The 14,300-nt window shown below is 40.1% G+C and overlaps 1 protein-coding gene across 4 annotated transcripts in view; it reads right to left on the bottom strand.

Moving 5' to 3' along the window:
* ESRP1 (epithelial splicing regulatory protein 1) overlaps positions 1 to 14,300 on the bottom strand; it is a 57,264-nt gene that overhangs the window by 23,763 nt on the left and 19,201 nt on the right. For 3 of the 4 annotated variants that reach the window (XM_020873157.2, XM_020873156.2, XM_020873153.2), the window contains exons 7-13: positions 12,978 to 13,088; positions 12,721 to 12,853; positions 12,569 to 12,611; positions 10,189 to 10,490; positions 7,108 to 7,326; positions 4,492 to 4,690; positions 1,561 to 1,729 (exon numbers count right to left, since the gene is read on the bottom strand). In XM_020873157.2, the coding sequence (XP_020728816.1) occupies positions 1,561 to 1,729; positions 4,492 to 4,690; positions 7,108 to 7,326; positions 10,189 to 10,490; positions 12,569 to 12,611; positions 12,721 to 12,853; positions 12,978 to 13,088 (1,176 nt within the window). The remainder of the gene's footprint in view (positions 1 to 1,560; positions 1,730 to 4,491; positions 4,691 to 7,107; positions 7,327 to 10,188; positions 10,491 to 12,568; positions 12,612 to 12,720; positions 12,854 to 12,977; positions 13,089 to 14,300) is intronic. The other variant, XM_020873154.2, reaches the window with a different exon arrangement.

Below are 14,300 nucleotides of genomic sequence, written 5' to 3' on the forward strand. Positions count from 1 at the left end.
CGCTCCCAACACCCAGGGGCACAGAGCATTCCACTCCTGGCATTCTGATGGCATAAGAAAGGAAGACCAAGATCTTTCTTATAACCAGAGCCGCTACCAGCAAGTGACTGTCACAGGTTCCAGAGAAGGTGACAGATTGGGACTGGAGTGGGTGCCTGACACAGTCTCAACCAAGAACAATTACTCATGCTTCTGAGCCCTTTCAAACTTTCAAAAGCTGATGATTATCATGGCTTTCTCACTATTCTTCCCCAACAGAATAAAGAACATTTTCAATATTTCCCACTTAAAAACAAAAATGAATGTTTTCAAAATTCCTAAACAAATTTATTGGCTAGAAGCTTCACTGCTACCAAGATCTGAACGCTCTTGCTCCCTGTGAGGAAACTGTAGATGGAGAGGGTACAGAAATGCAGTGTGACAGGGAATTCCCTGGTGGTCCAGTGGTTAGGACTCCACACCTTATTGCAGGGGACTCAGGTTTGATCCCTAGTCAGGAAACTAAGATCCCGAAAGCCACGCAGCAAGGCCAAAAAACTCCCCAGCCAAACAAGCAAGCAACAAAAATAAAAAACCACAGTGTGACATAACTCTATAGAGATCAGACACGTAAGCCAAAACCTCACATGGACATTGGTGGATGTATTCAAAACATCTATATTAAATAGCTTGAGAAGGAAAAAAACAAGGACCTCGTGTACTTTAAAAAAATTTTTGAGCAGTATTGCTTGTGCCAAAGTAAAATTTTTATTTTAAAAACGTGAACTGGTTAGTAACTAAACAAAGACTTACAAAAAAAAATTTTTTTTTAAGAAAATTGAGAAGGAGAGGACATTATGTATGCAAGTTAGAACCACAGGCAATTAGACCTGGGAGGGATTCAGGGACTCCAGAAACATGGCTGATCCCATCACTGTGTAAGAACCAGAAAGGTTAAGTGAACTGCTGCAGGCAGAAGAAGAGATGAGACTGCCGAATTTCTCTCCATTATATCCTGTTGCGTCCAAGAAACAGGATACAACTTTTAGTTGAGATACAGGATACAACTTTTAGTTGAGAACAACTAAAAGTGATCAGATTTAAAATACGGAAGAAAGTACTGAAAAATCTCATTCTGGACTTGTTAGTAAAGACTTAGAGGGGAAAGAATACAAGCCCTGTAAAATTTAAAACAGTCTATTTTGGGCTGACAATGAATTCTTAAAAATCAATTGCCCTCACCACAGATTTTCTCATTTTGTAATTCATTCACATGATACTGTCACTCTTTTATAATGATTACTGGGCTAACTCACGAGCAGCCCTAAAACAGAAGGAAAAAAGGAAAGTTGGATACACAAGTAAACTAAAAGACTACGCTGTCAATAAGAGATGGATAAAAAAATAAACATTCTGGTTGTCTTGAAACAACCTTCTTGGACAGAGACACACATGACCAGAAACTGCAGCCCGCCCTGCTAACCTGCCACGCGCGGGCGACGTTCTTCTGCCGGCTCAGGCGGCGGCTGTCACAGGAGTGCCCTGCTCCTGTCCATCATCCCCGCTCCCCCAGAGCCTTACCTGGGGTAGTACGCCGTGTAGTTCATGAAGAGCTGGGTGCCCGCGGGGTAGTATGCTGTGGAGGGCTGCAGTGCTCGCGGGTTCAGGAGCACCGAGGGCTGGTAAATGGCAGCTTCAGTAGGAATAACTGCTGCAGGAGCTGGAAATGTGTAGGAGGGAGGAGACAGGCCTAAACAAACAGAGAGGGAGACCTTGAGATATATTAGTAACAATGACACGCGCAAGCACTGAGGCCATGAGGTCACCCTTCCACACACACATTTGAAAGAGAGACCAGCTACCTATACCGTCCCAAGCAACTGCCTTTTGATTACATAGATAATACCTACAAGCAATCTCAAATCTCACACACTCCATCTACCTAAAGAATGGTTCTTAGTTTGAAATTTGAAAAAAAAAAAACCGGTACCAAGTGGACTTTCAAGTCTTCTCAAAATTTCATGACACATGGTTTTTATCTTCCCTGCTCCTAAGTGCAAGAAACCACAAACTAACTCTGAGGAAAGAAACATGTGACAGAATGACATTTCGTGTAACTTCAAACTAAAAGTTTTCTCTTTCCCCCCTTGAGAGCTATCCTGCCAGCCCACCTTGTTATCGACTCTACAGCACATCATGAGGGCAGTTACGGTAAAATACTATTCACCAGGACCGAGTACTACGCCAAAGCAGAGACTCTGACAGAGTAAACTAACCTAAAAGAAGATTATCTCTGTACTGTGCACACTTCAAGGGAACCCAGAAAATGGGTTTTCAAAACTAATTGACATCTTCAGACCAGTGCAAAAAAAGAAAAAAAGTCAGATTCCTTGAAAAAGAACCCTGAAGAAATAATATGTGCAAGTCTTCCTGAGAGTCAGCTGATGAAAAGTGAATTCAGATTAAATTAGAAAGGACTGGATTTTCTGTCTTCTGGTGATGCAAAGTCTTTGAAGACAGCAACTCACTTAAGTCAGACCACTTGCTGGTCCCTAGCTCTAATGTGTGGGATGAGCACCACTCTCCAGGACATCTGTGCCCAACAGGAGAGATAACTGAGAGGTGGCCTGAATGTGGGGTCCCTGACTTCAATTTTCAAACCTAGGAGGCCCAATGGATAACATTTCACATGAAAACCTCCTTCATATGCATCAAAAATTGTTACATGTTAGATACCTAATGTGTAGATAATTTAAAAATTATGATCCCTGGCCTGAAAAAGTCCAGAGAAAGGGCAAACAGAACTGAGGCACCTAAGTCATAAAGAGAGGGTCACCTGAAGCGAGCTGGAAGAAAAAAATAAGTGCAATAGAACAAGCATCCCTGAAGAGGGAAATGGCAACCCACTCCAGTATTCTTGCCTGGAGAATTTCCATGGACAGAGGATCCTGGCAGGCTACAGTCCAAGGGGTCACAAGAGTCGGACATGACTAAGCAACTAAACCACCAGAACGAGCATAATAGAAAATGCACAAATTGGTTCTGATTTTTTTAAATGAGCAAACTCTTCCATTAAAATGACAAATAGCTGAATTTTAAAACATTTTTAGACAGTAATAAAAATACGGAAGTAAGTTTTTATGTAAAACTGCATTTAAATTTTGAAAAATTATTATTTTAGGGTTTGTGATGGGGGAAAGAGAAACACAAGTCTTAAGAAGCCTGTAATGACCATTTTTTCCACTAGGAAGAGAAAAATAAAAAGGTATCACAGTAAAAGAACTGGGGTCATATATGATGGAGAAATTCCCTTATCTTACAATGCTTGATAGATTATCAGTAAAGGAAATTGTAAAAGTTACTGATATTATCAGTGGTTTATGGACAGGAAACACACAACAGATTGCATTAAGATATCCACTTGAGCCCAGTAAAAATGTTTTAAACTTTATAGTCATTAGTGATCAACTCTTAGATATTCACCAACAGCAAGCAGCAGATAAATGGAATATTAGCATTTAGGAATTCCAAGGGCAATAAAGGATTAAGCCCTACCAAAAGTTCTATGAATAATACTTTATCAAATAGGTTTATTGGTATGGATTCCTCTTTACTAGAAAGTGATGTCTTAATTCTCCACATTTTATTGGAATCAAGCACACCATCCAGTTCACTTTCTTAGTAATCTTTGGACTATACTTTGAGTGCTACATTCTTTAAACATACCCAACATACTAAGAAAATGTCTTATTCAAAACTGAAAACTTTGTCACGAAATTGAAGTTTTGAACATCAGATCCCCAAATGTTCCTTAGTCGTGAACCAGAACTTGGTCTCCATGCTAAAGGGCTTATTCCTCTCAAACAGGATTCCAGATGGCTTGCACCCAGGTGCCAGTGAGCAACAGCACGGCTTGATTTAAGCACTGATCCTGTGATCCAGTGGTAACTTTGGCTAATTTATTTACGCATTTTAGTTTTTACTAACTTGCTCATTCTAGATATCTTAGAGAGCAAGACAGATGCTCTTCAGGTTATCCTTCCCCCCAAATACTTAATGCTCGAAAAATTAAAAATGCAAAATGGGCATCAAATCACCCTTTGCTTAAAAAAAAAAAAAAGAAAAGAAACCCACAATATGTTGCAGAAAAAAAACAAAAAGGATCTGTCATACTTATTTTACCTTTAAATGCGTATTAAAATATCTACATAGCCAGGTTGCCTCCCAGAGTCAGTGCTTATCTTGAGCACACTAAGCTTCAGAAACCAAGTGCTTATCACTGGAAAAGCAAGAATATAATTTGAAAGGAGGTATTTGTAGCATCTCTAATTACAGGTGTCCACAACCAAGGTCTTAAATGATTATCAGATACTACCGATTTCAGATGGGAAAGCCTTATGTAACCACCTCACCTGCCTTAGAAAGAACCAGGGGCACAGAAAGTTATGAAAGCAGCTTAAGCACCTACCAGCATATAGCGTAGAATAGCGCCAAGACCCAAGAAAAACTTACATGGTAACTTACATGGCGGTGGGGATAAGCCATTTCGATTTAAAGTGCCCCCCATTAACACAAAGTTCATCTCCTCAGCTGAACACTGAAAGACTTCAACATATCTGTCCTTCATGGTTTTTTTATGACACTTCTGTGCAGCCATAAATGCTCTGTCCGCAGACTTCATCTGGATAAAGGCATCTCCTGACGGGCGGCCCTGAGCGCGTAAGGAAGAATAAAAACAAAAGGAGACTGTCTCCTTCAACAAGGAAGTGGTTGCTTACAAAACATGCACAGTGACAATCACCCATGGTACAGACATTTTAGCCGCAAAAATCTGGGTGACAGTAAGATCTACTGAAACCTGACTTATGTTTCATCACCTAATCAACAGAACTGCCCACAAAACCTTGAAGAAATAAGTTTTGAGAGCTCATAGCTGAAAGCGATCCGTTGTGGGTTTTTAATAAACTAGAAATGGATTTATGGGTTTTTGAAAGGGTCTCCTTGTGACTGTGGTTTCAAAATATAGGACTGTACACTGGGTTTTTTTCCCCTTTCTGAAAAATCTGATTAAATCTCACTCAACTGAGAAAAGCTAGTAGCAGAGCCAGGATTAGAGCTTTACCCATCCTCCTACGTGAAAATGAACAAACCAGTGTTCGCTATGGGCTCCCAAGTCTGCCCCTCCCTGACGTGTAACATCCCTCTTCCTCCTCCCTGAAGCCTACCTAGACTGGGGCGAGGGCTGCAGGCAGGGAAGGAGAGGAGCTGGGATTACAGAGCGCGGTGACGGGCGGCGAGAGCTGGAGCACCAGCCTCGTGGGAGCCCTTCTCATCTCTCCCTTGGCATCTCCATTTTAAACCTTGGCCAACAGGTGCCTACAGACATTTCCTCTGTTACTAACAGCTTGCTAAAAATCCTACTTAAAACAAAGCTGGTGGATCTCTGCTACCCAGGACCAGAATGCCTTAGTCTTATTTAGCATAGACATTTTCTGGGAGAAAAAAAAAGATACAGCTGGCTTATAAGACTTCTTTTTTTATTTTATGGGTTTCTTTAAAGTCTCTAAGGGACTAGTTATGGCAAATGATTACCATGCAAGTTACCATCAGAGTTACCATACCAGGGAAATTAAGGACACCAGGGAAACCCAGTCCAAGATGGAAAACTAACATCTTCGAGGCAGCTAAGAGCTTGTCCATCATCAAAGAAGCACTTCTCCCAGGTGCAATCACAGTAGGTCACAAGGGTCAATGAGAGGCAAATCTGTCCACGGTTGTTAATCAAACAGTAATAATAGCCCCTAGATTACTAGAAATGGTGACTCAGAACCCAAACAATTCCCTGATGATGCTGGCTTGTGGGGAATTTGATTCAAAAGGACTCCCATCAGTGAAGCATGCCGAGAGGAGTCCTAGCTGGATAAAAAGTTACACAGCTCAAAAGTGTTGTGAGAGTGAGGACGTGTGAGGGTGGAGCATCAACCAGGGACTCAGTATCTTCTGGTTCCCTATACCCAGTGGCGTGCAGTTTCCAGTGAGACAGGATTATGGTTATGAATGTGACCCATCTTCACAAGAAAATAGAAAGTGGGAAACTCGAAGTTTAGGAAAAGTGGGTATTTCTAATACAAACCTATATTCAGACTATAATGCACAGAAAACATCTTTTCAAAAATACAACTTAGCTTTTTAATAAACAGTTCCAAAATTTTAATTAGAATTACATGCTATATGGATATTTAGAGTTCTGTCCTGCTTATGATAACACAACATACTGGCAAATTGCCCAGCAACTAATATAAATTAACTTTATTTAAAGAGCAAGAGATACCAAGTTGAGACCTATTTTTAATATGCTTAGAATATATATTGCAAACTATAAGAATCTGGTTAGATTTTCATAGAGGATTCTCAACAACTATGGTGCTAATGGTAAAGACCAGCCTGCCAAAGCAGGAGACGTAAGAGACAGGGGTTTGACCCCTGGTTCGGGAAGATCCCCTGGAGGAGGGCATGGCAACTCACTCCAGTATTCCTGACTGGAGAATCCCATGGACAGAGGAGCCTGGAGGGCTGAAGTCCGGTGAGTTGCAGAGTCGGACATGACAAATGACTTGGCTCGAATGCAAATACACTAATACATCTGAATGTCTTTTATGATCACATACTGTTCCAAGTGGTATAGATACAAGTTCTCTCTGAGTTTGCACTCTACTAAATGTGATTTGATAGCTACATGAAATAAGCCATTTCTAAATCATCTATGGATACAAAATACTTGGGAGCACAGACATGCTCATTGCTTTTAAATGTTGTTTATGACGACTTTCTCACTCCAGCAGAATTCAGTAGTTGCAGTAGTAAAATGCGGATAACGTCTTTTTCTCCGACCTGACGTTATTGATGACTTGGTGGATGTATGTGATAATGTAATCAGAGCTGAATCTGAATTACTGTACCAACTCCAGCATTCTATCTGGAGCTCATCTTAGAAGATCTCTTGCATTTATAGTTAAATTTTTCCTGCAAAACTTACTATACAAATGGATGAACACTTGTTACTTGTTTACTGAGGAGTGTCTTTAAAAAGCAGCAGCAGATCAGTTTCCCAGTAAGTGGTTTTCTTACCTGGTGATTCAGTACCATGTGGACCCCATGAGTTCGGATATCAGTGGAAAACTCCCCCAGGAAGTCGAGGATATCCTCAATTGTGGCCGCATAGGGAAGACCTCGAAGGCGAATACAGTCTCTAACGTTTGTAGGGGGCACAAACTGCTGAGGTAGTACTGGAATAATGGGAGGGGTTGGAAGTGGAATGAGAGGAGCCGAGGAGAATCGATTCAGCACCTGTGCAAAACAGAAGTGATTTAGAGCTTCGCTACTGCAATGCTGCCTGCAGGCCAGGGCTGGCGTCCCTGGGGAATGGCTAGAAATGCATCCTCTCAGCTCCACCCCGACCCAGTCCATATGAGTCTTCAGTTTAACAAGATGATCAACCAGCATAATAAAGTTTGAGAAGCACTCATGCAGAAAGTCATTCATGCTTTTCAGCTGGGAGAGCATGAACCCACTTTTATTAGAGGCATTGTGAGGTATACGCCACACACAACACAGTGAACTTAGATTGACTTATTAACCTGGACAAATGCATCACCATCTGCTTTGAGAAAGTACTCAAGTCTGCGCTTTTCAGGACATATTGTTAAATGTGGACTTATGGACAACCTCTTAGATTTTACTTCATTAAATAGTGCTTCTCTCAATATTATCTTCACATTCCACCTCCAAACTCAAGAAATATAAAGAAAACGACACAGTAAAGGAACCACAGGTCAAATAGTAACTCTCAATTATATTAAAATGTCACATTTATAATGATATATAAAGCAGAATGCCTAGATAACATAAACCTGAAAAGAAAAATCCATTAGTGAAAATAAAAATCAATTTCCATGTGAATTTGAGACAGTGGCAAAAAAGAGGATCCTATCTTTTAAATTTATGGAATTCAGCTCTCTTGAGAATGGATAGAGGTCAGGTACATTTTGGAATGGAGAAAGAATTGCTCCCAGGCAAAACTCATGTTACAAGGCTGCTGTCTACTTCTGTTGTAGTTTAGAGTATGCCTATTAGTTGATAATACGAGGAGGTCCATGTGCAAATGCCATGTGTGGAATCCCCAGGATTTCTGAACCATTTACCACTGTAACCTTTATCAGCTCATGTGGTGGTGGTCTATTCATTAAGTCATTCCCGACTCTTCAGACCCCAAGGACTGTAGCCTAACAGGCTCCTCTGCCCATGAGATTCTCCAGGCAAGCATACTGGAGTGGGTTGCCATTTCCCTCTCCAGGGGACCTTCCTAACCTGGGAATCGAACCCAGTTCCCCTGCATTGCAGGCAGATTCTTTACCGACTGAGCTATGAGGGGAGGCCAACTAGTTAACGGCTCATAACTAAAAATATAAGACAACCCATAAATTCCCCCCAAACTGCCCTAACTTCCTCACTCACAGCCTGTCCAATTGCTAGGTGAATAAGGTGTGACAACAATAAAAAGTAAACACAACACAGCCAAAGAGAAAGCAAGACTTTGAGAAAATATACAAATAATCCAGACACAGTATAAACATTAGGGGGAAGAACATGAATAGAAAACAAATGCGGTTATAAACAAACTTGGGACAGGAAATGATCTAGCACCTATAGTACCTGCCAAATAAAAGGTAAGTAAAAAGTTCCTAAGTGATTATTAGTAACAAAGACAGCGGAAAGTCTAAGACTACTTCAGTACTTACTAAATAAATTATTAGAGATGTGAGGCAGGAAAGGGAAAACTCCCCCCTACACTCAAAACCACCTATGGCAGAGTTATAGAGACAGCATACTCTACATCCAAGCCAATAAATACACAGCAGCCAAGGCTCTGGGGTAATACATTCTAGGGCATGATTTCCATGAAACAGGTCTTTTGAATTAAAGATCTAAAATAAAAATTTCACCCCCCACCTCTAATTTGGGAAGGGTGTTTTAAGCCTTAAGCATGCTCAGCATATTTTAGAGATTCAGAATTTATGATACTTTCAACAAGTACAGAATTGTTTATACTACAAGTATGCTCATAGTTTAAGATTCAAGAGCACCAGTACAATAGAACACAGAATAAATGTAGCATTTCATTTACATTTATTTGAGGCATAAAAATCAATCTGATATAATAGCAGGGGATGGTTCTATTTAACTTTGGAGAATTATTTTAAATCATTACAATGGGCTTTGCAGAAACTAAACAAAATCATTCTAGGAACTCACTGAAATAATGGTAGAGTAAGTGTCTAAACTGCTTGCAAAAAAGACCAAAGAAAATCACCGAAATGACTATATCCTACTATCGAATCAAGTAGAGTAAGTTGAAGAGCCATGTGAAACAGTCTATAGTGATCGCAGGTGCAAAGCTAACTGACCCCTGCAGTGAAATGATCAGCTTGTAAGTCAAGAAGAACAGCTGAAAGGCTTGAGACCCTAGAGATGGTTTTATGCTTGGATCTTGGCACGTTTTCATGAATTGACTGCCGCAGCCGCATCTCAAAAAGAGTGCTCAGTTCTGAAAGGGATGAACAGCAACAGGACAAAAGGACACTTTGCACTCTCCCAGCAGTATGAAACTGATCAAGCCTTTTGGGAAATAAATTTGGCAAGACATTAAAACCATATATCCCTATATCCAGTTCTAAAGAAATCAATCAGAAACTGACTGTTTTATTAGCATGTTTACTAAGAAATTTCTAATGATAGGAAAAAAAAACAAAACAAAAAACCCTGGCACAATAGACTTTCTAAATGAATTATATGCTGCTGTTAGACATAGAATGAAAGATTGAATTTTTTTCTGTGTGTACATTAAGATAATAGTGGCTCTCATTTGGTTAGAGTAAGATTTTTTTCACGTGCTTATACTTCTGTAATGTCCAAATTTGATTTCCAAGTTTTATTTTAGCACACTGAATAATGTAGGATCAGAAATAACGAATAGGAACTATATTCAATATCTTGTAATACCTTATAATGGAAAAAATCTGAAAAAGAATATACATATATATAACTGAATTGCTTTGCTATATACCTAAAACATTGCAAACGAACTATATTTTAATTAAAAAATAAATTAGTTAAACAAAAAGAGGATAGAAATAATGCAAAGCCACCAACCTGCTGAACTTCAGCCGCTGTGCTCCTGAAGAGTTCGATGTATCTTTTACCCAAGAGGTCTTTATGCTTCCTCAGTGCGTTCTGGGCGTATTCCTCGCAAGCAAAGAGGACAAAAGCATCCCCCGTGGGCCTACCATCCGGGTAGGTAACAAAGAGGATGCCTTCCTTCCCCCCAGTGATGGGGCAATGCTGTCCAAAGAAGGCCACCACTTCATCAGCCGTGGCCGTGAAGGGGAGACCCCGCATGCGGACAATGACTTGGTTTTCCTTGGAGAGAAACTGGGCCACCTCATTGGATGTACCTGGGAGCACCAACAGCAGGAAGCACAGGAGAAATGGTTAAGACAGCAACTCCACCAAAATAAAACAGTGAAATCTTTGGCAATGTCCTGAATTTATAATTAAGACCTGCACTACCACATGAATTCATAGTAACATCCCAGGAATCAGAACTCTCTTGCAATTAATTTGCAACTTCCACTCTACCATTTTCATAAAATACCTCTCTTAATGTAGGAAAGTAGCCATACAGTTAAATCATGGACTAACACACATTCCTGGAGGAAAAGCAACTAGTCATAATGGTTAAGGGCACAGATCCTGAAGCTAGAATGCCTGGGTGCAACTGTGGCTATTTATCATTTTCCAGGCTGTGACCTCAGTCAAGTTTAACCTCTGTACCTCAGTTTGCTCATCTGTAAAATGGGAGTAAAATTACCTACCTCATAAATTATGAGAATAAGTGATTACATACAAAGCACTTAGTGATTTTTGTTATTATTTTCCTAATTACTTTTTATTAGGAAAGGTCCAAACATACTCAAGTAGAGAGGATAATGAACACATTTGGCAGCTAGTTTCAACATTTATCAATACTCTGCTGAACATAAAGCATTTTGTCCAGTGCTGCCTTGCAGCAAATACTCAAACACTCGGTCAACTTTGCCACCTGTGATGTACAATGTTATCTACCATGAAACCTCAAGACCGTAGCACTTCAAAATATTCTTTATCCCCAATGAATATCAAACATCGGAAACCCTATTAAACTTGAAGTTTTGAACTTGGAAGCCTTGGTTCATTTCAAGAAATAAGTGCAAGAAATATACCAGCAGATTGTATTAACACAATGTTGTTACTACAAGTTTTACAGTTGTAAAGATTTTTATAAGGGATAAATAATAAAATGATAATGAAGGGGTATAAAAGTTCTCTGTATTTAAGTGAAAGCCACCTTGGCATATTTTGGCAATGTGTGTCAAAAACCCCTTACGATGTCCATATTTTTTGATCTAGTTATCTCATTTTTAGGAATTTATCCTAATGAGTGGCACATACAGAGATACAAAAGTATTCACTGCAACATATAGAGTGAAAAGTTGGGCAATCAGAGCTTGTTTCCAATACGATTATTTTTATAAAAAAATTATGGTAAATTGCATGTGTGTGCTAAAGTGAAAGTGAAGTCGCTCAGTCATGTCCAACTCGTAGCGACCCCATGGACTGCAGCCTACCAGGCTCCTCTATCCATGAGATTTTCTGGGCAAGAGTACTGGAGTCGGTTGCCATTTCCTTCTCCAGGGGATCTTCCTGACGCAGGGATCAAACCCTCATCTTGTGCCTCTCCTTATTGGCAGGTGAATTCTTTACCACTAGTGCCACCTGGGAAGCCCAGCAATGAGCATTGAGGAAAATTGAGATATTTAAGAAGATATTCATAACATACTAAAAGGAGAAAGGAAATTAAAGCAATATGAGGAAAGAAAAACATCTGTTGGACAAACCACAGTTGACATTTTTTATGTATCTGTTATTTTTAGGTTTTAAAGTTACAAATCACTCCACAATTAGATAGACTTCCTATTCCTACTTCTTTTTGAGCATACTACTTCAAACATCACACATTCTAAAATAGTAGAAGCCAGAAAGCTACCATGTTCCCGGCCACTGATGAGTTATGAAGTTGAGAGAAAAATTAGAAGCAGATATGCCAAAAAAAAAAAAAAAGCAGATATGCAACGATTCCAGGTATTTAGGTATGGCCGTTATGGATGTTTGAAAGTTTTCAGACTATTAATTTCTTTCATGAACTACTCTTTCCCTTTGTACATGACTTTACACGTACCCTTTGGCCTTTGTATAGAAGTATTTTTAACTGCTATTTAACTACAGTTGGTTGACTTAAGCCTTAGGACAAGTGTTACACAGTACACGACCTGATACTGCTGGGTATTTCTTCCTCCTATCGAAAGAATAAAAGTCAATTCCTATGTTTCATTGGGAGTGAAAAAACAATCATGAGTGTATTTATCTGCCTTTGGTATAGAAGTAAAATTTTAGATCCTTCTCAATATAGCCACATTGTATGGAAGGTACTCACCGCCAGCAATTTTAAGAAAATCTTCACCGGTTGCTTTGTAAACCTAAGGAAAGACAAAGGGAAATGAAATGCAGTTTCTGAGCCTTCTGACGTGCACCCTCGTGCAGGACGCCAGGCTTGTCAGGACGTCGCCGGTCAGGCCGAGCACCTACCTCGATGTACCGGCTCCCCATGTGGTGTTTGTGTCTCTGCAGAGCTAGGTCTCTGTGCTCCTCGCTCACAAACCTAACCAGGGCTTCTCCGTTCCTCCGCCCCTGGGCATTCAGGCAAAGTGCGGCACCGCCCCTTTGAAAAATAACCGAACAGAAAACAATGGGGGAGACAAATAACAGTAAGGAGGAAAAAAATGACAACATCTATGTATCCCCTTTGGGACTGTTAAGTCTAATAGAGATTAAGGAAAACCAACTTGGCAATGTTGAGTCCTTTGAAGAATCTTGCAATATCTTGATCCGAAGACTGCCATGGTAAACCTCGTGCCCTGACTACCGTGTTGTCATCAATAAGTTCCATCTTGCTGCTGTGGATCAAGCAAAACTTCAGCTTATGTGATTAATGCTAGGCAGTCTGACCTATTACCCCCTCCTAAGACAACTGGCCTATTTGCACTTGAGCTATTCTTCATTTGGGGTTCCGACAGACTTGTTATACTGCTCAGTGTACTTCGTAACTTCAAAAATTCTGTGGGTATATAGTTCCAAGTATTCTTTAGGTGGGTAACTAACTATACAAAGGCAACTGCCTACGCAAGTTCAGCACAGCTTGCTCACCCAGCAAACCACCTATCAGCTAAGCTGCTGCTTCCTTGCTCTCACAAGAACCCAAGATCAATTCATAGGAAGAAAACTCCTCCCAACAGCCTGATGGCCTGTAAGTTCCTAGAGCTAGGAAGGGTAGGTTTAAACTTATTCTCTGATCCGGCCAGTACACCAGTGGGGATTAGATCCAGCTTGACCGCAAAAACTTAAGATTCCCATAAAGCTGGTAATTAACCCACATCAGTAATGCGTGCACATGGTCAGAAGTCTGCCATTAAAATATCTTCCCTATCAAACAGGGAGGCATCACAGAGTGTTTATGGAAATGCTTGGGAGTTCCCACACCTTAATGAGTCATTTGTAAATCACCTATTCTATATTTTGACATCTTTTGATGTTCTATTCCTCCCATATTTTTATTTTCAGTACTCTGAGGACATTTTCTTAATGAGTCACTTTCCCCACAACTAAATAGGCCTCAGTGTCTCTCTAATGGGCAAAGATGTCAGAAGTTTCTGTTCACTTCAGGCACCAAGTAATCTCATGCAAGCCACTACAGTGATGTACAAACAGGTCTACCTGTGATCACAAACAGAGATACCACCACCTCATACTTCTTCCCACTTATTTCCCGTGCTTCAAAGTAGGACCTCATAGAACATACTTAAAATTATCTCCGTAAAAACCTTGTGAACTCTTTTAAGCCCTGTGATTTTTCCCCCTTGGAAGTTTTCCAGCGAGGATGGACAGTTCAGAGAGGCTAAAATCAAAATCACAGATAGGAACACAAGATGTCCCTAAGGCCATAGTGACTAAGGATACAAATATTTCATTAAATGTTAATTCCAACATCCAAGCTCACTTTAAATCACAATCTCCTTTAATGAATGACGTACTAGTAAAAAAAAAAAAAAAAATGGATAGCCAAAAGGGTCAGTAAAGTCACTAAAATATAAGGGGAGTTAAATACCACA

Source organism: Odocoileus virginianus, chromosome 15, assembly GCF_023699985.2.
Source record: "Odocoileus virginianus isolate 20LAN1187 ecotype Illinois chromosome 15, Ovbor_1.2, whole genome shotgun sequence".
Lineage (NCBI taxonomy): Eukaryota > Metazoa > Chordata > Mammalia > Artiodactyla > Cervidae > Odocoileus > Odocoileus virginianus.